Raw genomic sequence first — 25,682 nt, forward strand, 5'->3', positions numbered from 1 at the left:
GGTGCGGAAAGAGGCAGCAAGCATCACTACATCTTACTGAGTAGCTAACTAAAACAGCCAGAACAAGATACAGGGCACTCTACAGAAATAGTAAGAGAACATAAAGGTTGCGAAGACAAGCACTCAAAACTTAGGAAATGCCAGAATTAAGCCTTTGCAACATTAATTCAGCCCCTTTGTGTGTATGCGTTGTGTCACTGGCTTTAATTATATCATCACATCCTATTTTCTCCACAGGACCCTTGCCTCATTCAATGCACAGGATGGATAGTGTTCACGGAAGGAACAGCTAGTCAGTATTTAATTTTATCATAGTTATTCAGTGTGTGGATTTTCCAAACCCCTGAGCAACGCAGTTATACTGACAGAAGTTGCTAATGTAGACCAAGCCTTGATTTCCTCCTAGGTTTTTCTATTGAGCTCATCACTATCGTATCCAAGTGCTTTGCAAACACTTGGTTTAACTTCACAACTCTCCTGTGAAGTGGGGGGATGGTATTATCCCCATTTTATACATGGGGAACGGAGTCAGAGAGATTAAGGTCACAAATAGCCACTACTCCTGGTTACCCAATTTAAGGCTGTCTCTACACCGGTGCTTTTGTCGTTAAAATCTGTGTCAATCAGGGGTATGAAAAAACACATCCCAAACACCAAAAGTTTTAACAACGAAAAGCGCCGGTGTGGACAGTGCTTCATCAGCGCAGGCGCGATGCTCACGCCGACCAAGCTACCGCCCCTTGTTGGGGGTGGCTTTATTTTGTCTCTGGGAGAGCTCTCCCCCGGCGATAAAGAGCAACTACACCGCGCAACTTACAATGGCGTGGCTGCAGTGGCACTGGCACAGCCACATTTTTTAAGGTGTGCAGTGTAGACATAGCCCAAGACTCCTAGGACCTGATTTTTCAGAATACTTAGCATTTTGTAGCACTAGCTATTCAGAACAGCGCTCTCATTGATGTCGTCTGCTGCTGTGAGCACTCAGCACTTCCGGGGAGAGGGATAGCTCAGTGGTTTGAGCATTGGCCTGCTAAACCCAGGATTGTGAGTTCAAGCCTTGAGGGGGCCATTTAGGGAACTGGGGTAAAAAACTATCTGGGGATTGGTTCTGCTTTGAGCAGGGGGTTGGACTAGATGACCTCCTAAGGTCCCTTCCAACCCTGAGATTCTATGATAAATCAAAGTTATTTGCCCAAACAGGAACTCTAGCAGAGGCAGGCAGAATCCAATTTCTAGGGTGGCAATCAACTATCTCAGCCATGAATCCACCCTCTAGTCCTGCAATCCCCTGCCTTATTCACCACACACCTAACAAATGAGGCTGGGGTCCTACAGACAGGAGCGTCGTTCACTACACAACCCTGGCTCATTCTCTGACAGTCTCTGTGTCATAGTTCCCCCTCTGTAAAATTTATCTTCACAAGGATCATCATGATACACTGAAGATTAGGAGGTGCTCATATGTGACGGTAAGGGGAGGAGGCATATAAACACCTAAGATAGGTAATTGGGAAGAGGAGTCCAAGGGAACAGTCGGGAGATGCAGCACATGAGGTAAAATGTAGGCAGGACAGCGCCATATAGAACCTCAAAGGACAAAGAAGCTAAAAACTTAATTCACACAGGAAGCCAGTGACCGAACTCAGAGCATAAGAGACCATGTGTACGTCAGAGTAGCAGGAGAGGACGATAAGTTTCAGCTGCAGTTTTAGATTGTGCTTCCCCCTTCTCCAGCCTGAGACAGGAAAAGATGCGGCTGGAATAGTCAAGGTAAGATATGCCCAAGGCCTCATTATGCGATCCTTTAGCTTAGGCTCATTTTATAGGCAACATCTAGAGAAATACCACATACCAGAAGGTTCTCTGTAGGAAAAAGACAAAACAACCTGCATTCTAAAGAAAGCTCTGGTATTTTTACTTACAATTATTTGACAGTTTCACGATCTATACACTCAGACTAGGCAATCTGGTTTCATGGCATGTCAAATGATTGGTGACGTTACAAATTAAGACAGCTTGAATGATAAGCAAAAAGCTAGTTTTCCATGTGTAACTTATTTCATCTAAGAGCTATTAGAAAAGAGAAAATGGAAGGAAAAGAAAAGGTAAAAATAAAGAGGGGAAAGGAAGCTGCTGCAGTAAGTAAGAGGAGTTCATTATTGAGAGTCTAAAAATGAATCCCCAGTTCTCTCCCACTGGTCTGCATTCGGTGTAATCTTACCTATTGGGTAAATCTTGCTTGCCAGGGCCTCCGTTTCAGACATCAGGACTGAGATAATGGCCATAAAGTGGTTTTTGGGGCGCTTCCCGACTAGTCTGAAAGCTAGAGTCACAAGAAGGAACCACAAAGTGATCAGCAATCGATCCAAAGCTGATTAACAAACATTTCCAGGCCCTCTATCAAACAACATGACAAACTGCTACATGGAGCCTGGACCGAAGAACAGTGGGCCTGGATGTTCTTTGCTAACATCCTTTGTGGCTGTGTCTTTGAGCCTTGGAAGGGCCAAGTCGGACCTAGCTATGCAATCACAAATGCCTTTATCATCAGAGTTACAGGGTTCTACATGCACAGAAAGAATCCCTAGCTCTATGCAGGCAAAATTCTACGGGCAAGATCAGTGCAGAAAGAATTGATTTTCACCATTTCAGGTTTACTATTCACATTGTACTATTACGATCTGTTACTTGATCAATACTACACTGCAAATGCACCTGCAAAAGGCAAACCTAGGAAATGATAGGGGAAACAAAGCCCTTCAGCTCTAGGAAATTCGCATCTAACATCCAGCTAATGTGTTTCAGTCCATTCCCTCTTCCTTTATTTCCTTTCATGCAACTCTCAGTAAAGGCTTGGTTACAACAGTCACAGCGCAGCGTTCGCTAGGGGCTCGACTATGCACTTGGTGGAAGCACAATGGAGTCGCACGGCCCTACAGGGAGCATCAGGAGACATTCTGTCTCAGGAAAGCACATCACTTCCTAAAAGGCTTGGGTGTGCAGAGGCAGAGCACCCATGGCATACAGATCACTACCTTGCATGCGGCTGGCCAGATCCATGGGTCAAGTCTATGATAGATACTGATCCACAGTCCAGCCACCTTTGGGTGCCCTTGGGGAGTAAGGCTTCTCTGCCCCGGCACTAGAGGAGCACACGGACTGCCATTCTATCTAGCCCTGACTCAGGCCATGTACACTGGGAAAGGCTCCTTTTGTGCTCTCCCTCCGCCCGCTCTTAGCGACCACCTAGGAGGCAGGCAGAATTTTACCTTGGAATTTAACTGTCATGCTTCCGTACAAATGAGCTATCCCAGGCAATATTGGTTAACACTATGAATTCTCACACACACACACACACACACACACACACACACACACACACACCCCCCTTAAAACTCTGGTTCCACAGTTAAAAGTTCCAACTCCCCTATTTCCAAATTTCACAACTGACTCAATTCTTCACTAAGATCACAGAAATCCATTTCTTTTATAAAAAAAAAAACCACACATTCTAGAAGCAGCACTGTACATATTCCTTCCCCACACACTGCACAGGCAGGCAAACTAAATGGGACGTGGAGACAGTCCAACTTAATCATATACTCCAAACTCTAATCTTTTAGGCAGCACATTCATATTTAATAGAAATAGCCCTAAACCAAAACCTGCATCCAAACAGGAATGCTCAAGATTTGGATCTAAATTCTGCGGCTAGAGCTTATCTTCAAGTAATTCTGAGACAGGCACTAGAATTCCTGACAGGTTAACATTTGTTTCCCTCCCTTCAGATATCAAATATGACCATGCACCAACATTTATCTTTACAAAGTTACCTCAGATGAGAGTGGATCTTGGACTGAAAAATTTCTCAAGAAAATGGGACATAACAGGATTACACATTACATTCAATGTTTTGGCACTATGTTTTCCAACCCTAAAGATATACAAGAAACAAAAGATAGATCAAGTTTAGTTTCACACTCACTTCAGGCCTGATCCAGCAAAGCACAAGCATGGGTGAGTAGTGTGCTTAAAATTAAGCACGTGGGCAAGTGCTTTAATGGATGAGGTCCTTACAGAGGTTATGGACTTGTGCAACTCCACTGATCTAAAAGAGGGTACTCCTAATTTACAGCAGTTTATGTGAGAGGAACATCAGGCCCACCAGAACTTCGGCCCCGATTCAGGAAAACATCCCTATTTCAGGACAGCAGTTCAGAACATCGTTTAAGTGTGGGCATAAGTCACATTGAAGTTAACAGGACTCAATCACATGCTGCTTAATTGAGCATTCGATTGAAGTGCTGTCCTGAATGGAGATGCAGTTAAGTCTGTTCTCAGACACTAGACTGACCCAGGACCTTAGCAGTGATACATTCCTACTGAAACACTTACATTTTTGGGGCCTGTATACAATCTCCTCCAGTTCTTGTGTGTTCTCTCTGATGGTAGATATGACTTGTATGTCGAGGCAGGCGCAGAGGGTACAGATGTATTCTATCGTCTCCTCGAGGGTCTTGGCACTGCCCATGCCGACCGAGGCTGTTAAGCCAACAATCTGAACACATTCACGTACAAAATAGATACGTTCATGTCATTAAAAAGAAGCAGCCAGTAACATGACAGTCCCCTGACTGATCTTCCTCGTTAGTAAAGGGAGGGCAGAGGTGGGAGAAATCAAGAACACTGGCATTGATATTCTGAATAAAAAGCTAGCAAGATCCACTACATTCTGTTCTCCTCCCTCCCCAAGATTCTTCTCAAGATCCAGATGTTCTCGCCAGTCTTGCATCAGTGGTAGGAGAAACTTCAATTCTGGCTCATTCAGAGTCAATTTTGCTTCTTAAAGACAACACAGCGCCTAATGAACTTTTAGAGGCTATAAAATATTAAGTCACAATTGAATCATTGTGGCCCAACTCCTGTGCTGCTGTCCTGGAAGGAGCAAGTCAAGGATTATATTTTGTAACCCGGGCTTTCCTCCCATGAGCCCTTCATCAGAATCCAGTTTGGAGTTAAAAAGATTAGGTCTGGTCTTGCTGACTAAAAGGAGACTGCTGCTGGGAAAGTGGCCCAGCCAGAACCCTCCGAGTGAAACACGGGGTTAATATTTGAAGTTGCGGTGGTAGCAAGGTGGGGTTTGCAGGAAAAATGGAAAAAAGATGAAAGGCATAGCTAACAAAACCTCAGCAGGTGGTCCTGGTTTCAAATGCTCCCAACCCTGGGTGGTGCCTTACCTGAGGCAGCTGTTTCACAGTGGAGTCAAATTTAAGATTCAAGTAGCTGGTCATTAACACATTATAGGGGTGATTCCCAGTGGTGTTGTGGCACTCGTCAAATATAATCAAAGTGAAAATGGCAAGGGAAGGAACGGTTCCATCTTTGAGACCATTCACAAGGATCTGAGGTGTCAAGACAATGATATCATTCCCTTCAATGACGCTTGCTGAAGAGACATCCCCAGCCGTTTCCCCAGAAATCCCCGCAACTTTGTACCTGGGAGAGAAAAGACATGTGTCGTGACATTAATACAGAATATGTTCACATTAGTACACCCACAGAGCAGGAAAAGCAAGAAGATAGGGCAAGATCTCCGTGGGGGATCAAGCAAGGTAGTGAGATTTGATATCAGGCCCAAAATCTTCAATTGTGAGAGCCTTAAGTTAGATACCCAGGGTCTGATACAAAACCCATTAAGGTCAATGAGAGTCTATTGATTCCTATGGGCTTTGGATCAGGCCTCTGAAAACGTGGTCACCTATTTAGAGGTACTGATCCCCGGCAACTCCCCCAACTGAAACATGTTTGGTTTAGGACAGTGGATTTTTTATCAGCATCATCCATTCAACCATCATCCTTTGCTTATGAAATGGATTGTATTCAGAAAACCTATCCCACCCTCTATGTATCTGGGCTATAAGAAAAGAGAAGACACTTCCTGAACTGAGAAGCTTACATGCGGATGCATGTCAATTAGCTCCTTTAAACCTAAATGAAAGTTATAAGTCCATACAAGGGCTCTATACGGCTGCACCTAAGTAGCTGCTTTTCAGAGGCAGCCTTCAATTACACCTCAAAGACAGTTTGGTCACTTTTTGATTGGATGTATTTTCACCTGAGTTTGGGCCACACTTTTTACCAGAACTTTAAGAGACAGCCCTGAAATGGTGTTAAAAAAAAAAAAAAAAGGTAGGATCGTGAGGATGTAAAGGAACCTACGGTTTGGAACTCGGAAGTAAAGAAATCTGAAGACTACACGTGTGGACTCGTACCTACCTAGTTCTTTCAAAGTGTTGCGTGAAGACTTTTTTCTGTTGTTCATATACTGGAACTTTAGTAGCTAGAAAGACAATCTTCCCTTTCTGTTCCTTGGGCATGTTTTGGAGATGATTGTCACAAATCAGAAGTGCCACGAAGGTTTTCCCAGATCCTTTTAAACATCAAGCATGAAAACAAAGAATTAGTAACAAAAAGCTGGAATATTCCCTCACCACAAGTGCAGCTGTAACAATTTAAGGCTCCTTGTGGGCAAACCCATGTTCTTACTTTAAGCTCACTGCAGGAATGGAGTTGGGGGATTCAGGATACTTAGCATCACTCTCTATTTCGTGATCTTGGTACTGAAACAGACTCAGTAGTACAGAAGACGACTTATCTACCATATAGAATGACAGTCCTTTGACATAAAGCAATGGATTAAGGGGGGAGTGATAGCTCTCATTCAGAGTGTATTGGCTTTATTTTTGTTTAAAGGGATGCAAATTCCCTATCAGTTTTGTCCTCTTCTGTTTCACAAACCCTGATTTCATTTCACTTCAGTTTCTTATGGCTTTGCTATGATTGCTTCCTTGTTTATCAGCAGCATTCTAAATAACATTACGGATATCTTCTGAAGAATTACCTCCCACAACAGTGTTTTGAGTTCTATCCCATAATCACAGGAACTCCCCAATGCATGAAAAGCTTGTTTCTCTAGAGCAGTACTTGTGTCAAAACAAAACTTTAAATAAATAAAAAAGGAGAGAGAGAGAGAGAGAGAGAGAGAGAAGGGGGTGGAAGTGTAAAATCCAGAGATGTTCCTCATCAGATTACAGCTGTTTAAGGTCCATTAAATTTTGCTCATTTTCCAACTTTTCCTTTAAGCCAGAATATCAACCTTTTTGTAACTACTTCGTGTATTGCTGCATACACAGTTTATTTTATGAATACAAAAAAATGTAATTATATATGGGAATTAGTGCACAAAGAACACACAAGTACTTCGACACAACGGCCTCTATGCTACCCTATCCACGCTGCATTAACTCTTATGTGCCCCACACAGATCCCCAACTTTCTGTATCCCCCTCTCCCCACTTTCATTTCCCCTCCCCCTGAAGCCCACTTTCTCCTTGGGCCATATACTGCTGCACTCCTCCCCCATATGACCTTCACTCACTCCTTACACTGCTCCCAGTGCACAGTCTGGATTGCTCCATGGTCCTCCTTTGTCCTCCCACAGCTTTCTTCCCTAATTGCATTCATTTTTTTTAAACAGTTAAGTGAGCAGAGGTATGGGGGAAGGACATCATGATTCTTCAGGATTGTGGGTGTATGTGAGGTGGGGGGGAGGGGTCCAGTCCCTCAGCCAGACTTATGAACCTCCGATAGTCTCACACTACAGGTAGAAGCTGATCTGTTGCTTGTCAATGTGAGTCTTTCCATTGACTTCAATGAGCTTTGGATCAGGTCACTTGTGCATATCTGCTGCCACGGTATCTTCATCTGCAAGTCTCCCCACACAGTCCTCCTCACCCTTCCCACACACTTTAGTTTCTCCCTCCACAGCCCCTCTTCCCAAAGCCTCTGTGAGGAATGAAGTTGGTGATTCAGGCTGGCAGCATCTGAGGGAAGTAGCCAGTGAAAGCGGACTGCTCAGTCAGCTACTCTTTGCAGAAGAAGAACAGCTGTTTTGTGGTTAAACTTTAACATTGACCTGTTCCTGAGCGGACATGAAAATGTCCCTGAGGTCTGGAGTTTGTAGAGACTGCAGCTCTTTACTTAGACAGAAAATCTCCAGCAGAGCCTCAAGATAAAATTTCTAAGGTCTCAATTTTAAACCTTTTCTCTGTGAAAGTTAGCAAAATGTTGCCCCATACAAACATTACGGAAAATGTAATTGGCCCATGAAGGGCTAGTTTGGAAATTTCACAGGGAACATTCAAATATCAAAGTGCAAAAGAGAGGGATTTTAGTTCTGCTGTAAATGCCATAGACTCAGACTAAGGTCAGAAGGGACCATCATAATCATCTAGTCTGACTCCCTGCACATTGCAGGCCACAGAACCTCACCCACTATCTCCGCAGGACATAACCATTGAGTACTTGGGGCTCCTCTGTAATCACTGTGGATTAAATTTAATGGGTAGTTTGCTTTTAAATAAAAGGTTGATGAGAGAATGACAAATCTGTGTCCTAAACAGACAACATTGTGATGTCCATTTCCCCTCCCCCAGACTCTCCTTCCCCCCCAGCCCTCCCCTCATACCACACAGCAAAATAAATGTCTCAAAAAAAAATTAAAAAAAAATTCAACACTGGGAATACATGTTCTTACCAGTAGGAGCACATATGATTGTATTTTTCCCACTGACAGCAGGCCGGGCAAGCTCAATCTGATAACTTCTAGCCTTCTTTGGTCCATAAGTAGGTTGTTGAGACACTTCTAGAACATAAATAAGCAAAGCTCAATATATGCTGTGGTGAAGAACATGATCCATTATATAAAATGGATACAGTAATGCTTTGGTTAGAATACATTATCCCCCATATATAGTTATGATCTAAAATTAATGAGTAGCACTTGAGGGAAAAGATTTTATAACAGACCATATACCAGACTGGAACTTTAAGTGGTTTGTGGGTTACGAGCTGGCATTTTGTAAAGCCTGTTTATTCTCCCTCAGATGGACTCCTTTCAAACTCTTTGCTGGCAGAGTCAACACTGATCTTACCTTGACCCAATCTTTTCAAGCCAGAAAGCATAGCACCTGATAAAAATGTCGGTCTGTGTCTCCCCAGAACAGATTGTATGAACACTACATACAGCTTGAATGTGTCTTATTTTAATCTTTCTGGTCCAATGACTCCTACACCTTTCAATGTTTTCTTTAATCCAGGGGCTCCCAGCCTTTAAAAACCAAAGAGCCGTTCTGACAGAGTTACGAGTTATTGTTTTGTGACTAACACATAGTGATAGCACAAATTAACATTTGTCAAAACAGTTCAGAAAACAAGTAGTATTTTAGGGCTCCCTTAGCTTTGTTCCAGCCAGGGCACAGACCAATATGCTGCTGTTTATCTAAATTACCAGTTACTAAGTCATGTGGCGACTTACTCAAATCAGAGAAGAGCCATGGATTGAGTTCCACTATTTTAACCCCTTCATGAGGGTGCTCCTCTGAAACACCAACTTTCCAGTGAGTGTATGGGAAACAAGGAGCAGCATATGATGCATGTCATGCCCAAGGCATTGGGCATTTTTAGCAGCAAACAGTGAAGTTAAACAATTAAACCGGGAAGTAGGAAATTCAATGCAGAAGACTCTATTTTCTACAATTATCTTCTTTTGAGCCATTTTAAGGACACCACACACATTTTAAAAGTGCAAAGGAGTGCACAGTTCTAATGTTTGCAAGAGTGTTAAGCTGCTGAATATTACCTGAAGGAGAACACTGACTTGCACTGAAATTGTGAACTTCTGCTTCTTCAGAATACTGTACATTTATGTCTAAGGCACTACTGTTCCCATTCTGGTCCTCCATCATTTCAACATCCATCTCTTTATCGTTACCTGAACGACACCAAGGCAAGCATCTTAGCCATCTTTTCCACTTTAAATGTCATACCTTTGACAGGTCAGGAAAGTGGTTCTCCCACAATGCCGAATCTTATTGGGAAAGAAGTTGTTTGCTAGCAGTGGAGGAGGTCAGGCTAGATGATCATGATGGTCCCTTCTGGCCTTAACGTCTATGAGGTAAAAATAAAATGCCTTGTCCAGGCTGGGCTTAAGGTAGACAAACGACTATGTGGACTCCTATGATTTTAGAAGTGCCACATGCTCATAAAAGCACAGCCTAGCCAACCTCCTCTTCCTCCTTGTATCAGTCCAAGATTTATTTCTTACTAGTTCTGAGGGCATATGCTAAATATTCCTTGCTCCCCCATATTGTGTGTTTTGGAACAATTTTCTCATAGAGCTCATTAATTTAGCTGTGACAAAAAACATACAAAACCAAAAAGCACATTCTTTTCTTCACTGCTAGCCAACAAATTAAGCTCCAAAGAGCAGGCTTTAGTTAGCAGTGCCTCCTGTCAGGAACTCTTTGACTGTTCAAGTTGTGACATCTCCAACATGGATAATTTCTCTTATGATCCAAGAGCATCCCCAATTGGGTAAACTTTAGTTTTATTAAGGTAGATGTCATAAGAGGCCCAAAAAGCCTTTAAAAAAAAAAAAGACTATAAAATACAGGTGATTGGGGGGGGGGGGAGGAAAAAAAAAAAAAAAAAAAAAAAAAAAAAAAAAAATTAGTTAAAAAGAGGGGGGGGGGGGGGGGGGGGGGGAGAACCCAAAGACACATAAAATTACACAGACCGGGTTACTGTAATATAAAGCTGTCTCCAAATCAGAGCCAACCACATAAGTTACTTAAAATAGCTAAACATTTACAAAAAAATATTTTTTCCCCCCAATTTGCTAATTAAAACTATTTCAAACAAGCTCCTTATGTTCCAGGTCAAAGCAGATCAAGTATAAAAAAAATGGAATCTAGATTCACCTGTAACAATCACTTGGTTTAGTTATGTAGTGCCCAATCCTACCATCGTCAACTCAAGAATTTCCCTGGTAATTCCAAAGCAAGCTCAATTGTGAGGGTATTTTTATAATCTCAAAGAAGTGGGGAAACGAAAAACACAACATGGTAAATTCAGTGGCAGAGGGTGGACTTGATGGGAAATTCTGCATTTGCAGAAAACAAAAGGAGTTGCTCAGTCTGAGGGCCAGTAGATGCTGCTCAACAAACTCTGAAACACACTGTCTTTACCTTTCTATTGTGTGCACAGATGTGTAGGGACAAGGTGATCAGTCCATTAGGTACTGTGGAAACCCATACTGATCACTTTACAACAGGGACGGCAAGTCAAAGGAAGGTTTATCAGCTTCAATAAGAGACACCATCAACTTGACAAATCACATTTGTCTGAAAATGTTGTGCCTTTCAATTACAAACAACACATAAAATAATGATAAATTAATACAGTTGATGGTGGGGGACAAATTTTTCCAGTTCACTTCGTGCAGTCAGTTTCTTCATTTATCTTGTATAATTAATTTCTCCTTTGCTAAAAAAGACTATCATCATCAATAGGGGAGCAAAAAAAAAAAATAAAAAAAATAAAAAGCTTTAGAACAGAGGGATAGCTCAGTGGTTTGAGCATTGGCCTGCTAAACCCAGGGTTGTGAGTTCAATCCTTGAGGGGGCCACTTAGGGATCTGGGGCAAAATCAGTACTTAGTCCTGCTAGTGAAGGCAGGGAGCTGGACTCAATGACCTTTCAAGGTCCCTTCCAGTTCTAGGAGATGGGATATCTCCATTTTTATATTTCAGGGTTGTTTACTACCAGAACACACATTTTTTTTTAAACTGAGTCAATTAAAAAAAAAGAAAGGAATCACACTGACAGTGTCCCTTTAAGGTAATCTCATCTTCCTGAGAATGATTCATGTCTGGTACAACAGAACCTTAAGCATAGAATATGATAAAAATAATTTGCATATTACCTTCTTTCATATTCCACAGTTTGCTTGCTCGGTCATATCCTGCTTGTTCTAGAGCCAGATGAAAGGTTTTGGGCCAGTTTTCCTTGTCTGACCTAGAAAGGCATTCAATGAGCTTCACGGCACCAGCCATTCTGCCTTTCAGTTCTTTGACCTGCATAATGCACAAGCAAAGTTTGTGACTGCTTCCAAAATATCAAAAAGTGTGTCATTCGAAAGAAAAACATTGTTGAGCCTTTACAGGGGAAAACTCTTAAAGTTCTGTTGTGTATCTACATAACTGTATAGCCCACGATTGTTCTGATCCTGTAAACACTTAAGCACGGGCATAGCTTTACACACACAAGCAGCCCCATTGAACTCCACTGGATTACTTGCAACTGTATGTGTTTCGGTGTTTGCAGGATGGAGGTCTATGACTGCTTTCTATTCCTCAGTTCCACAATCTGTAAAGAGGGGATACTAATCCTTATCCACCTTTGTAAAGTGCTTTGTGATCACATGATGAAAAGCATTATAATAAACCCAGATGAAAGATTTAAGTCAGCTGAAATGGAGCATTTTTCAAAACATACAAAAGAAATGATACAATATTTTATTCAGATTAAAGCAGTGCAATAGCTTAGAAAGTTCCTCTCGGCCTATCAGTTGTCTGGAAGCCAGTAAAAGCAGGGATGGAGACCATCTTATTGGCTGCCTCGTAATGTGTCAAGCATACTGATGCTTTAACAGATAAATAACATTGCTTGTAACATGTCAAGAGAGGTAAAATCCAGCACATAACTTTAACTCTCTCACTGAGAAGAGGGAATTTAACTGGTGGATTTAAAAGCTTCCGATTAGAAGTTTCATTTTGCTTTTTAAAGGCCTTTATGGGTGTGAGGCTGAGCCAGCGAGGGTTAAGCAACCAGCAGGCTGTATGACTTGAAAACAACCCTTAAGGACAGATTAGAAGAGTACTGAAATGGCAAACAGGGCCATTCCTTATAGATAGTTAGCAAAGCCATGTTAAATAAACCAGAGTCCTTAAAATGTAGGTCTATATTGTTAGACAACCAAGTAGAAGATACTAATTGTATTTATCTATGCTTACCTACATCTTGTTAGAGTTTAACAATGTGATCTAAGCAGTTTGTAGATGCTAAACTTCTGTTCCTGTCTACAATGTTTCATTATTGTATTTTATTGATTCAGCGATCAAAAGGGGATATTAAAATTTAGATGGAACTTGTGGTGTAGTGACATTATTGTCTTCAATTCTCTTTGAAATGTGTGACTCCACAATGTAAATCTACCTGTGAACTGTTTGAATGGTTAATTGATTTATGCTAATGAATGCAACTACATACCAGTGTATGCCTAGGAAACAGATTAGCTTCAAAGCAACAATGTACTTAACCTATTCTTCATCCAAGGGAAGCCTGCTGTGATCATTTGCTGACACTGAACTTTAGTTATAAAGGAAGTTGGGCCTGATCCTGTTTTATCTCAGATGTGCTTAAACTTTGTCAGGGAAAGTCTAAACTGCAAGACTGAGGTCTCCAGGCTTATGCTGGATTATCCCTGCAATTTCTCACGGAAGAATTGCAACAAACTATGCACCTGGACTTCCTATTGGACTATACCCTTTTAAATTGATTTCAGAAGGATTTTTAGAAATCAACCTCGCCATCTCTGCTATGAAACTGACCTAAGAACTTTATTCATAACTCTCTTTTCTTTAATAAACGTAGTTCATAAGCACATATTTGGTAAGATCTGAAATATTCATTGACCTGCTGGATGAGTACTGTGATTGGTAGAAATTTATATATGGTGAATAAGGTTTTTAGTAACCCTCACTATATTAGACTTGGCGGTCTGGGTGGGAGCCAAAGGCTGGATTGTTTAAAGGGAACTGTATTTTGGCTTTTAGGTAAAAAGTAAGGTATTACAGAAGCTGTTTTGTTACTGGCTTGGTAAAAACTAATTATAGAATAAACCACCAGTTTTGGATATCATCTCATCTATGCTTTGCAGTTTGCCCTGATTGAGCATTCTCAGTATAGCTCCTCCAGCAGCCATGGTCACAATGGGCATGAACATTGCTGGAAAACAAAAGAAGGCTTTTCAAGTTTCGATAATTACCATAGCAGGCCCAATTGCACCTGTAATTTTGAATTATCTAGCAAGTTATAATCTAATTTAAGAGCTTCATTTTTCTCTTAATGAGAATTACTACAACACAAATCTGTATCGCACTAAAGGTCTATATCAGCTTCATGACTTTCTGCTCCAGGGATCGGCAGCCTTTGGCACGCAGCCCGCCAGGGTAAGCCCCCAGGGTAAGCAATGGGGGCTGCGGGAAGTGGCGGCCAGCACATCCCTCGGTCCACGCCGCTTCCCCCATGGGCCTGGAGCGGCGAACCGCGGCCAGTGGGAGCCGCGATCGGCCGAACCTGCGGACGCGGTAGGTAAACAAACCGGCCTGGCCCACCAGGGTGTTTACCCTGGTGGGCCGCATGCCAAAGGTTGCTGATCCCTGCTCTGTTCTATCCTTTAGGCCACACGAATACCCCCATACACACTGAAGAGGAGGGACAGCATGGCTCCCCATACTTGAGAGCTCTTTGGGAAGAGAAGCTTCGAGTGCATAAGTGTTTGCAGGACTGGGCCTTCATCTAGAAATAGGCACGTTTAATATTAACCAAAGTATATGCATTAGAAATTACAACTTGAATTTCAAACCCTTTTATCCACTGATGGGAACATGAACAACCCTGTAAGATCCATTTTCATAACTCTTAAGAAGGTCTAGATTGACAGAAAAAGGCATAGCAAATTGGTTTCTTATTTTACATACAAGATATATTTTTCATTTAAAATACTATGATTCAATCTTGTGTTGATAAAAGTGGGCAACTGATACGACCGGCTACAGCCAGTTATCCTGCAGATAAATACATGTTTTGTGACCTGACGCAACAGTCAGGTCCCAATTGCAGTCATATGTCTATGGACACATCGCTGCCTATTTTTCTAAGCAGAAGGAAAGAGACACAGGAACATGTGGTTTCTATCTGGGCTGTCAATTAATTGCAGTTAACTAAAGCAATTAACTCAAAACAAATTAACTCACTTAAAAAAATTTACTGTGATTAATTGCTGTTTTAATCACACTTAAACAGAATACCAATTTAAATTTGTTATAGGTATTTTTGAATGTTTTTCTACATTTTCAAATATATTGATTTCAATTACAACACAATACAAAGTGTACAGTGGAATGGTGGTCGAAGCAGGATAAGGCATACAAATGTTTAGCATATCTGGCACTTAAATACCTTGCAATGCCAGCTATGGCAGTGTAGACTGGCGCAGACTCACCCCTGCGGTGCCTCCTGCTGGTCATCTCCAGGAATTAGCTCTCACAGCCTTGGAGCACCCTCTGCAGGCCGGTGATCCGCCTGTCCTCTGGCCCCCTGTGTCCCTCCCTGGACCCCGGTGCCCCTTTCTCTGGCTGCTGCCCCCTGGCAGTACCCACACACTCTTTGGGTCTCCCCTCCCCAGGGAACCCTCACCCACTATCCCCACCTCGCCTCAGAATAAGGCCACTGCCAATCACCAACTAGCCCCCGCTCCCTGGGGCAGACTGCAGTATAAGCCACTCATCACAGGCCAGGTTGGGTTTGGACCTGCTGCCTTGGCCTTCCCTTGGGCTGCCCTCTGCAACCCCCAGTACCTCTTGGCCTTCTGCTAGGCCGCAGCCTGGGGCTTTCCAGGCTGGAGCTCCCCAGCTCCTCTGCCTTTCCCCAGCCCTGCTCCACTCAGGTACCCTGTCTATCTCCCTGCAGCCAGACCCTTCTCCCTCTACAGCTAGAGAGAGATTGTTTGGCCTCTGGCTCAGCCTTTTTATATAGGCCAGCTGTGGCCTGATTGGGGTGTGGCCCAGCTGCGGCTGCTTCCCCAATCAACCCAGCTTTTAGAGCTGCAGCCCTCTCCAGGGCTGCTTTTACCCCTGCAGCCCTCTCTCAGGGCTGATTTCAAGCCCTTCAGGGCAGGAGCGGGTGTCCACCCCAATATGTACAGGCAGTGCCATGAGAACACCTGTTCCCATGTTCAGGTGATGTAAATAAGAAGTGGGCAGTATTATCTCCCATAAACAAGCTTTTTTGTCTTAGCAATTGGCTGAAGAAGTAGGGCTGAGTGGATTTGTAGGCTCCAAAGTTTTACATTGTTTTTTAATATAACTGCACTCAAAAATAAAACATTCTACATTTGTAAGTTGCACTTTCGCAATAAAGAGATTGCACTACAGTATTGTATTAGGTGAACTGAAAAATACTATTTCTTTGGGTCTCTTTACAGTGCAAACATTTGTAATAAAAAATTATATAAAGTGAGCACTGTACACTTTGCATTCTGTGTTGTAATTGAATGTACTTGAAAATGTAGAAAACATCCAAAAATATTTATAAAAGTTATTCTATTATTAAGAGAGTGCAATTAAAACTGCAATTAATCATGATTTTTTTTAATCTCGCGTTTAATTTTTTTAATTGTTTGACATCCCTAGTTTCTATATTATACTGACATACCTGAAGCTGCAGTCAGGGCTACACAATTATCATAGAGCTGTAAACTCTGCAAATCAAGTTGCAATTTTGATTTTGAAATAATACCTGCCGAATCTCTTCGCATTCTCGGTCTATGAGACAAGTGTTTATGTAAGGAATTATCTGTTCTGCATCAATGTCTCTCATCGTAGCTTCTATACGTTTCAGCAACTGTCGATGCACCTCCAGGCTTTCAAGTTTTTGGAAATCCCAGTTTTCAATTGCTTCCCTCAGACCAGTGTAACCTTGAAAACAAAAGGGGTGGGGCGAATTACACCAGCAAACACCGTTTTTAATTAAAACAGATATTTTGACCCATTACTGGCTAAGAGCTCTTGGGTGAACTACAACTACATTTTGAAAAGAGGGTTGGGTTACCTTTACATTTAACAACAACAACCCACACACACAACCCAGGAAAGGCACCCTATATTAAAGTTTTAAGACTGCAAAGTCAAGCAAGAAAAGTTAGGAAATGCCAAAATTAATACTGCCTGTGCAACCTTAACTCAACCCCCTTGTACGTATGCATTATGATGCAGTCTTATTTTTCTCACAGGACCTGGACCTTGCTCAGAATGCTCTGCCATCTCCACAGCTCCTATCGTTCCTCACCCCTGGCTCATGCCCCTCTCCCATCCAGCTTCTGCTACGGCCCCTCTCTCCTCCCTGTTTCTATCCTCTTCCCCATCTTCTGCCCTTCCTCCCTGCATCTCTTCTCTCTCCCCATACATTCCTCACTCCTCTGCATTCATATCAAGCTGCTTCCTCTTCTCCCTCAGGGCACAGGAGAGAGGATCCCTGCTCTTAGTTCTGGTACCCAGTGCCACAACTGATCCTGGTGGCAAGGAAGAGCAGTCATGGGGAAAGTCTTCAGTCCATGTACCTCTGGGAACAAGCATGCTCAGTTGCTCTGTGGGGAGGGACTATGCACAGTCCAGTCAGCACACAGGAGCGGAGAGAGAATAGAACATGCTCAGTGCAGACTGAATGTTCAGAGAATTGGACTGCCAAACTCTAACAAGCCTCTCTACTGGGCATGTGCAAACAGATTTTTCAAAGTCTTATAAACTTGTCCAAATTTGGGAGGCTTTTCCTGGGAACAGCAAAAGGTCCATTGCTGACACCAGACGTCAAGTCCCTGTTGCAAAGCATGGGGGAGCTAGAGCTTCTCAATTAAAAGGTTATAAAAAAAAATAAAGGACAAAACAATTAATGGTTTCCTAATCTCAAAACAGTTTAGCCGTTTCTGAGAATAACAAACTTTCCCAAAAAAATCTGCTTCAGGCAGGCACACAAAAGTGGGAGGAGAAAATAGGGTTCTGCTTACCTGTTTACACTACAACTCCTTATTTTTTCCTGATGGACCAGAATGAAATGTTGGTATCACAGTATGGTTTAACCTAAACGGTCATCTAGCTCAGCCCTCCACTGAGCAGGGAGGAGATGCTAAATTTTTAGTCTGAGACTCGAGACCAACAATATGTTTTACAGACCAACACTGGAACAGAGAGAACTAACTCATGGGCCAATGTTTATCCTGCAATATAGACTATCTGAAAGCACTCATTGGGGCTGGGGGTTAACTACCCTCATATCAGCTGGGTAACAGATACAACCAAGTAGACAAAAATGTTCCTAAATTATATGGAACACAGCTTTATGATTCAGAAATTAGAGATTGTAGCCCAAAGAGAAGCTACCCTGGATCTACTTCTTACTGATAAGAAATTTATAAAAAGTATGAGGAAGAAGGAAGCTTGGAGCAATTGACCAGGAACTGCACTATTGCATAATAAAAAATGAGTTCAAAGAATGCAACAATAGTTTTCATGAAAGTAAGTTTTCAGAAGTTAAGAAGCCTAGTAAGTCAGGGTGCCAATGAGAGGAAGAGTTAAAATCCATTAGTGTGGAAGAAAGCTGGCAGACCCTGAAGGAACTATACTTATATTATCGCAATCTCTCAGATGCTTCGGGGAAAGCTGCACTAAACCACACACACACACACACACACACACACACACACACACACACACGCACACCAGCTGGTGCTTATATCAGAGCATTTAGAGACCATTTGAAAATAAGTTCTTCAAGGCAGGGACCTGTTACTTATTTGGCACAAACTCATCCATTATATAGCATTCTATACACTTCAGTGCTATGGAAATAAAATACAATGCTGATAAATTAAAAGAAGAGTTACATTTAAATTGTCATTTTAGATTTGTTTAAACAATATTACTCTTTATAGGTAAATCCATCAAAGGGAGAAAGGAAACTGCTATATATTTCTTTTGTGCGTGACCATTAGAGTGTGGTCTTTACTCTGAAAAATGACTAATGATGTTGGAGTTCCCCATTTATTAAGTCTCATTGAATCATGGATCAAATTTCCTCAACTCCCAAGTAAAAAGATTTTTCCTACTGCCAATATTTGCAAGCAGTCTGGGATATGAAAATCACATTCTTTTATAGCTATTCTCTTAAGTTTTATAATAAAAAAAAGCAGCTTCTGCCAACCAAAACAAGATGCCACTAAAAAAGTAGATTGCCCAGATCCTCATAATACAACTTCTTGCTTTGATCAGCACAGAAAGTTAACAATAGAGACTTTTATATTGTCATAATTAGGCTTTCGAGGAACTGGTGCAGTTCATACCTCTCGGAGTTACTGTCTCAGGCTGTCTGCAGACCTCACTGCATCAGTTACATGGTTCACATTTTGCAGGTTTTCTTTGCAACCCAAGGGCTAGAGACTTAATATTTGTTTTTTTGTTGGCTCGCTTTTTTGAGTTAACAAACGCTGAGATTCTGGGACACAGACTGGTGCAGGTGTATGCACACACACATGTCCTATCTCACCAAGCTGCCATGGGACAGCCCAATTTAACCTCTGCTCTCAACCTTCTAGCTGGCCCATCGAGCTACGAGATGGATTGGTGGAGAAGCTTGTACTGCTACGACTTGACCTATGGAACTAAAAGGTGTTCACGTTCCAGGGTGGTCAATCCAGCACCTTTCACAAGCAATAAATTCACACACGACATGAAAAGGCAGGGAAAATGAAAACGGTCAGCTTTACCAACCAAAACAAACCTGCTTCATTCAGTGCATCTAGGAATCCCCGAAACCATCCTTCTGATTCGAGCTGCAGTATAGAGTCAACAAAGAGAGTCGCAGCAGCAGTCAGCCCTTCCTTCTGTTCCTCAGTCTGAATTCTCTCTCTGGCACCTAGCGTGAAATCAGATATGAATAAGTCAAAATTGTAGATCTGGTGTGCGGACAGCAGGGGGACAGCACCTGGTGCAGAGTGCTGCAGGTGCTGAAATATTTCCATGATGGGTATCTGCTTTATACTGCACTTCCCCGAGGCAAGGAGAGGAAGCATATACACCTGATGAGTGGGAAACAATCTCTGGAGATGCACAAATTAAACCCAAATTCAGACTGCAAGTTCTTGGTTGAAACTGAGAAAGCTGCCAAAGGGATTTGGTCACACAAGTCTCACTGAAATTACTGCGAGTCTAACAGTTCTTGGGGAATCCAAGCCTGAGAGAGACACTATGTTACCCCCTGCTAGGGTGACCAGACAGCAAATGTGAAACATCGGGATGGGGGTGGGGGGATAATAGGAGCCTATACAAGAAAAAGACCCAATAATCAGAACTGTCCCTATAAAAATTGGGACATCTGGTCACCCTAACCCCTGCCTCCAGCAAGAGGGAGTCTGTCTTGGGGTAGCTGGGTGTCAGCTCCATGGTACCACCAGCCTTTCAGCCACCCAAGCCCTCTCCTCTAGGCTATGCCAACCCTAACTTCAGCTTGCAGGTTAACAATAGATGCAACCCAATCCGAGGCCCTTTGAATCATTTCCATGTGATATCCAGCTGGCTATTCCCAGATATCCCAGATCCTCTGCCCTCAAATGTACACTGTACCCCAATTTACCAGTTTTACCTCAAACTGCTGCTCCTGCAAACCACACAGCACTTGTGAACACTTATAATAAAACAAAAGTAGATTTATTTAAGAACGAGTAAAGATTTCACTAGAACTGAGTGTGATGGTAACAAATGGTTATAATAGAAAACAAAATAATAAAATGCGAACCTGAGTGTAGCTATCAAGAGTACCTTTCCTATCTAATAAAGGAAGTCTCTCCCCCCCCCCCATAACCCTCCAAAGTTCAGTCTGTTGCAAAACGGGCTGGTTTCTCAAAAAACAAGAACCAAACGTTCATAAAAGCACCGCTGCGCTCCACAAAGGTTTTTCCTCAGTGAATGGATGCAGAGTGCTTCTCCCTCCTCTGTGTTATCAGTATAACAACATCTTTATCTTTCTTTTCATAGACAGAGTGAACCCGTCTTGTTGTTAAATTCCCTTTAACTGGTTTCAATTGTTTGCATTTGCCTCTGATAGCTTCCCCATTCAAAGTCTTCGGACTTGTCTAGACTTCAAACACTGAGGGTGCACTGCTGTAGCCCTTCAGTGTAGACGCTACCTATGCCAATGGGATGGGGTTCTCCCATCAACAAAGGTAATCCACTTCCCTGAAAGGCCATAGCTAAGTCAACGGAATTGTTCCACTGACCTAAAGTTGTCTAGACAGGGATTTAGGTCGACTTAACTACGCCGCTCAGGGGTGTGGACTTTTCACAGTCCTGAATGACATAGTTATGCCAATCTAATTTTTTAGTGTAGACCAGGCCTTAGTATTGCAGAAGGCTAAACAACTGAGCCTTGCATTGCCTCACTAGCTAAACAGTGTAGGGTGACACTTCCCCTCTTGCCTGAATGGGCCACCACCGACACACATTATCCCCGGTGACTAATTTTTACTCCATGTCCATAAAGCATACATTCAATATAAATACATTATTTCTTAAATACAACCCATATATACATAAAGACCATGTATTTTGCAAGTTAAGAGCTTTCTGTAGATACCTTACTTGTTACTCTTTATGGGTAAATACATGCATTTGGTGTAATGAGTTTGTCAGCTCTGAGGTGAGAGTTGTTTGCAAAGAACAGGGGACCCTTTGCCAAAGAGTCTCTCTGTCACTGAGCTGTGTGGCTAAATCTGCTAACTGGCTTTGAAAAATCACAAGCCTTGCATTTCATATGCTTTGTAAGGCACTTACCATATTTTGGGGCATTAGACTGATACTTTTCTGTTAACCCCAAAGCTGGGTTCCACGTTAACCCATTTGCTGCCGTCATCTGCCAAAGTCTATGTGCAGCAGCAAAAAGCGACAGCAGCCCTTAATACATGGATGTTCCAGCATCGTTCTCTGTTTGTACTGCGCAGCACGCTAGAGCACTGGTAATGGACCCATTGTGCAAGGTGCTATAGAAACACAGAACATTAAGGTGGTCCCCACCCAAGAGCAGGAAGTGGCACTTCAAACTTGTACATCAGGAAGCAATAAATGTTCATTTCCCCAGATACACAGTGCCAGGTATAGACAGAGCACCCAGCAACTAAATATAAAGACTCAGCACAGAGTAGGTCAGATACAAGGCCCAAAAATTTCAAAATGAAAATTGCCTCTTCCCTTCAGTCCTCTCGCTAGGTGTATTAAGCTACCATCAGTTTAACAAGGGAAATGGTATTCTCGCCATCTCCGGCTCCCTTTCTCCCATTTGAACCCTAGACCTATGGACAATACGGCACAGAAAGAATAAAAGACTTGACCCTGTGTCCATTCAGGTCAGTGGCAAAGCTCCCAATGACTTCAATAGTGGGAACTAAGTGAGGAAAACTACAGCTATTTTGTAATTCAAGAGGTTTAGGAGCGGTGTAGAGTTGCAGGGTACAGCTGAGGTTAAATTGCCTTTACAGGTTAAAGGGACACCATCAACTCTCGCTGTACTTGGCTGAAAAACTATTTTGTTTTTTTAAACAAAGCCAACACTCAATAGAAAGATCTTCATTAGATGGGACATAATTAAAGAGGAGACAACAGAATGAGCAAAGAGGGGCAAACAAACGAAAGTGGTGAGAGGGGAGAAGAGAACAGAAATCCCCACTAAGTGGGGAACTGTCACCAACCACTTGCTCTCCAGGAGAGAAGCATTCATGAGAGGGGCAGGGGTGGAGGGCCAGGGGTGTCGTGGCCAAGGACTGCCCAGAGCACCCACCCACAGCAAGCCCTGCCCACAGCCAGTATCTCACCATCAGAGAGCCAGTCCTTCATGTTGCCCAGCACATAGGCAGGATTCAGTGTCTTCTCAATGTACTGCCTGTAGCAGCGCAGGCTCTCTTTCTGCTCCGCGGTCATCTGGGCTCCAGTTTACTGGCGCAGCCCCTGCAGAACTAGTTCCCAGCTTTCCTTTGCCCTGGCTTCACGCTTGCAAAGGAGAGAAAATCCCTTCGGTGCAAAGCACCCGGTCGCTGCAACCAGTGGGTGGTGGTGCCCCCGGCTCTGGGCTGCAGGCTGAAATCAGGGAAGGCAAATTCCCCCTGACCCTTCAAAGAGGAGGGGGACAACCTCGGCGCAAGCTCACACAGCTCGCCACTGAAAATCGGCTGACTCAGAGGGAAGAGGAAAACTCCCACGCAACCAAGCAGAGCAGCAGAAAGGAAAGTGAAACTTAGACCAAAAGCCCAGGCAGAAGGCACGCAGAGGGGAGGTGCAGAGATGCCGCCAATCAGGCTGCCGGGATAACCAGCAATGAATGACAGCAGTAGACGCAGCAAGGCACAGCATGTGATCCTGCTTTCCACAAGTTCCTGCCCTTCCAAAAGGGGGCGCATATACTCTGCCACACGCGAGTGACAAGAATATCCAGCGCTCTTATAACTAACGGGAACAAGTTTTGGGAGGGATATTAAATCTCATGCTTTGGGATTTAAACCAAATCCCAAACCATTAGAGATTAGGATCAGAGCTCGTGGGGGCAGATTATCCCACATCTGCCTACTGCAAAGTGTGCCTCTAAAGCGTCTGTTAGTGACAGGACCCTGAACGAGCAGGACTTTTTTTGAAATTTATTCAACATAAGAATGGCCGTACTGGGTCAGACCAAAGGTCCATGTAGCCTAGTACCCTGTCTTCCAACAGTGGCCAATGCCAGGTGCTTCAGAGGGAATGAAGAGAACAGGTAATCATCACGTGATCCACCCCATCGCCCATTCCCACCTTCGGGCAAATAGGCTAGGGACATCATCCCTCTTTCCAACAGATTTTGCAATTTAAAGCAGATTTACCCAGTCCCTTAACTGTCATCATCAAGACACACATACATATGCTGGATGTGGACAATAGAGAAGCAATTTGATACAAATAAGTGCAACAACTTTTACATTTCTACCTTTCTTGTATGACTCTCAGGACCAAATGTTTAACAGACCTCCTTAAAGGCTTCCTCAATGTTTGTAGGCAGATTTATGTGCATAGCAAATTGGTCAGTTACATGTAGTTTCCGGATTTGCTTAAGACTTTGTGCAAATGCCGAAGTTTGGCCCTAAGAGATCTATGGAGCATCCCTCTGCTGGAGATCAGGAAGAGCCCATATATTTTACAAAATAAAATGCTGGAACATCCTTGAAGGCCTGCCCCCAAAAAGAGGACAATGGAGTAAACTTCAAAATGCATCCTGTTCCATAAATACACCCCATAGGGCTCATTTTCTATACAACAATAAACAATTTTTTTTTTTTTAATAATAGTGTTAGCCACCTATATAAAGTATATGGTGATGGTTGTTTTACTCATGGCGAGGGTAGATACATACTTCGCAGCAGTTGGACATGGCACCAGCTGCACAATTACCTAGTGCTTCTATTTTGTGAATTAGACTGAGGGGGATGTGATCCTTTATTTGGGTTTATTTTCTCATTTGGGGAATCACGGCTTGCTATGCAAGTGAGCAAATGAGTCAGGTGATCTCAGGTTCCTGTGTGTGTATGGAATACGCACATGCATGTATACAAATGAACTGATGTCTGCATGGATATGTTCTGCTTCACCCCACCCCCGTACTTCTTTTTTGCATCCAACATATTGAGTATGACAAACATACAAGCAATCCTGAACCATGCAAGTCATGAGCTCAGACAGGTAGTGAGTTGGTGAAAAAGGAGTATTTAAGAAAGCATATAATTACAGGAAAATTTAAACTACACAGGTTTCAGAGCGGTAATGAAACTGAGTCAGTTAGACATACATGCGTACCTGGTTGGATGGTCTCTACACTATGCTGTTTAAGACCCTCTAGCAAGACTTTCCAGGGCTTGGCATTTATACCTGGGAAGAGGAAGAGTTCTGATCTTAGGTTGAAATAATCCTGGGAAATGTAGTTCAGCAAGGGACTACAAGCATTTTAATTAGCTGAATTGCAGCATCAAGTCTGTTCTATTATCCTGAGCTACAATGTCTCAGAACTACTCTACCATAAAAGATCCCACATTGTCTGCCTGCCTCTGAAGAACATAATTAGGGCCCTGACAAACATTTAGGATCAGTTTTCAAAAGGCTAGAATGGTGGGAGCAGGCAGGTGTGGAGCACTTTTGAAAGTCTGGCCACTTCACTAAAGCACCCAAATGGGAACTGAGCTCTTGAAAGTGTGGCAACAAGGGATCAATGCTGCTACAGCACACATGTTTAGTATCTTATGAGTAAAGTTTCTCACTGAAATCAGGGGGATGACTCATGGAATAAAAGCGCTGCTCAGTGAAAGTAAAGAAGAGAGGAAGCCAGCTCTTAATGCATGAAATCTGCCTTTTCTAGTTTGGAGTTTATTTATCGTTCCAAGGCAGTACAATCTATGTAGAATAAAAAAATAAAAACACAACCAAATTTGGGCTAGGCCAGGAGCTAAGTAAATTCAAATCTTAGCAGCACAATTATTTATATGACTTACCAGCAATACTTATCCCAGCCAAAAAAGAAGTTTCAAGTAGGCAATCTTTGATTTCATTTTGTATGAAATTTCTTCCAAAGGACTTATGGGATATGGAAGTAAAGATTTCAAAAGCAAGTGCAACCTGGAGTGATTCCCCCCCAGTCCCTTAACCTTGTATCCAATATGGACAAAGTAAATCACTTCATGTTAATCTGCTGCTGAAAGATTCCCTTCTGCAGATAGGGGTCTGGCAGGACATGTACTCACGCAATAGAAAAGTGGCCAAGGACAGTAAGTCATTTACTGTTTGCCAAAGGGGCTATCAGCACTGAGACTGCCTTGGAAGGAAGTAGGAGCTGGATGTAGACTAGGGCTGAGATACAGGGCTTGCCATGAGGTGTAGGAAAAGAGAG

The 25,682-nt window shown here is 42.8% G+C and overlaps 1 protein-coding gene across 1 annotated transcript in view; it reads right to left on the minus strand.

Moving 5' to 3' along the window:
• Positions 1-22,777, minus strand: part of LOC113405309 (probable ATP-dependent RNA helicase DDX58) — a 33,935-nt gene extending 11,158 nt beyond the window's left edge. Inside the window, exons 1-10 of the mRNA XM_026646380.1 lie at positions 22,597-22,777; positions 19,515-19,649; positions 16,482-16,660; positions 11,824-11,974; positions 9,701-9,832; positions 8,597-8,704; positions 6,277-6,430; positions 5,238-5,496; positions 4,396-4,558; positions 2,222-2,323 (exon numbers count right to left, since the gene is read on the minus strand). Coding sequence (XP_026502165.1) covers positions 2,222-2,323; positions 4,396-4,558; positions 5,238-5,496; positions 6,277-6,430; positions 8,597-8,704; positions 9,701-9,832; positions 11,824-11,974; positions 16,482-16,660; positions 19,515-19,649; positions 22,597-22,702 — 1,489 coding nt within the window. The 5' untranslated portion in view covers positions 22,703-22,777. The remainder of the gene's footprint in view (positions 1-2,221; positions 2,324-4,395; positions 4,559-5,237; positions 5,497-6,276; positions 6,431-8,596; positions 8,705-9,700; positions 9,833-11,823; positions 11,975-16,481; positions 16,661-19,514; positions 19,650-22,596) is intronic.
• Positions 22,778-25,682: the final 2,905 nt, after the last annotated feature.

The sequence above is a fragment of the Terrapene carolina genome, unplaced genomic scaffold (genome assembly GCF_002925995.2).
Source record: "Terrapene carolina triunguis isolate 2854851 unplaced genomic scaffold, T_m_triunguis-2.0 Scaffold35022, whole genome shotgun sequence".
Lineage (NCBI taxonomy): Eukaryota > Metazoa > Chordata > Testudines > Emydidae > Terrapene > Terrapene triunguis.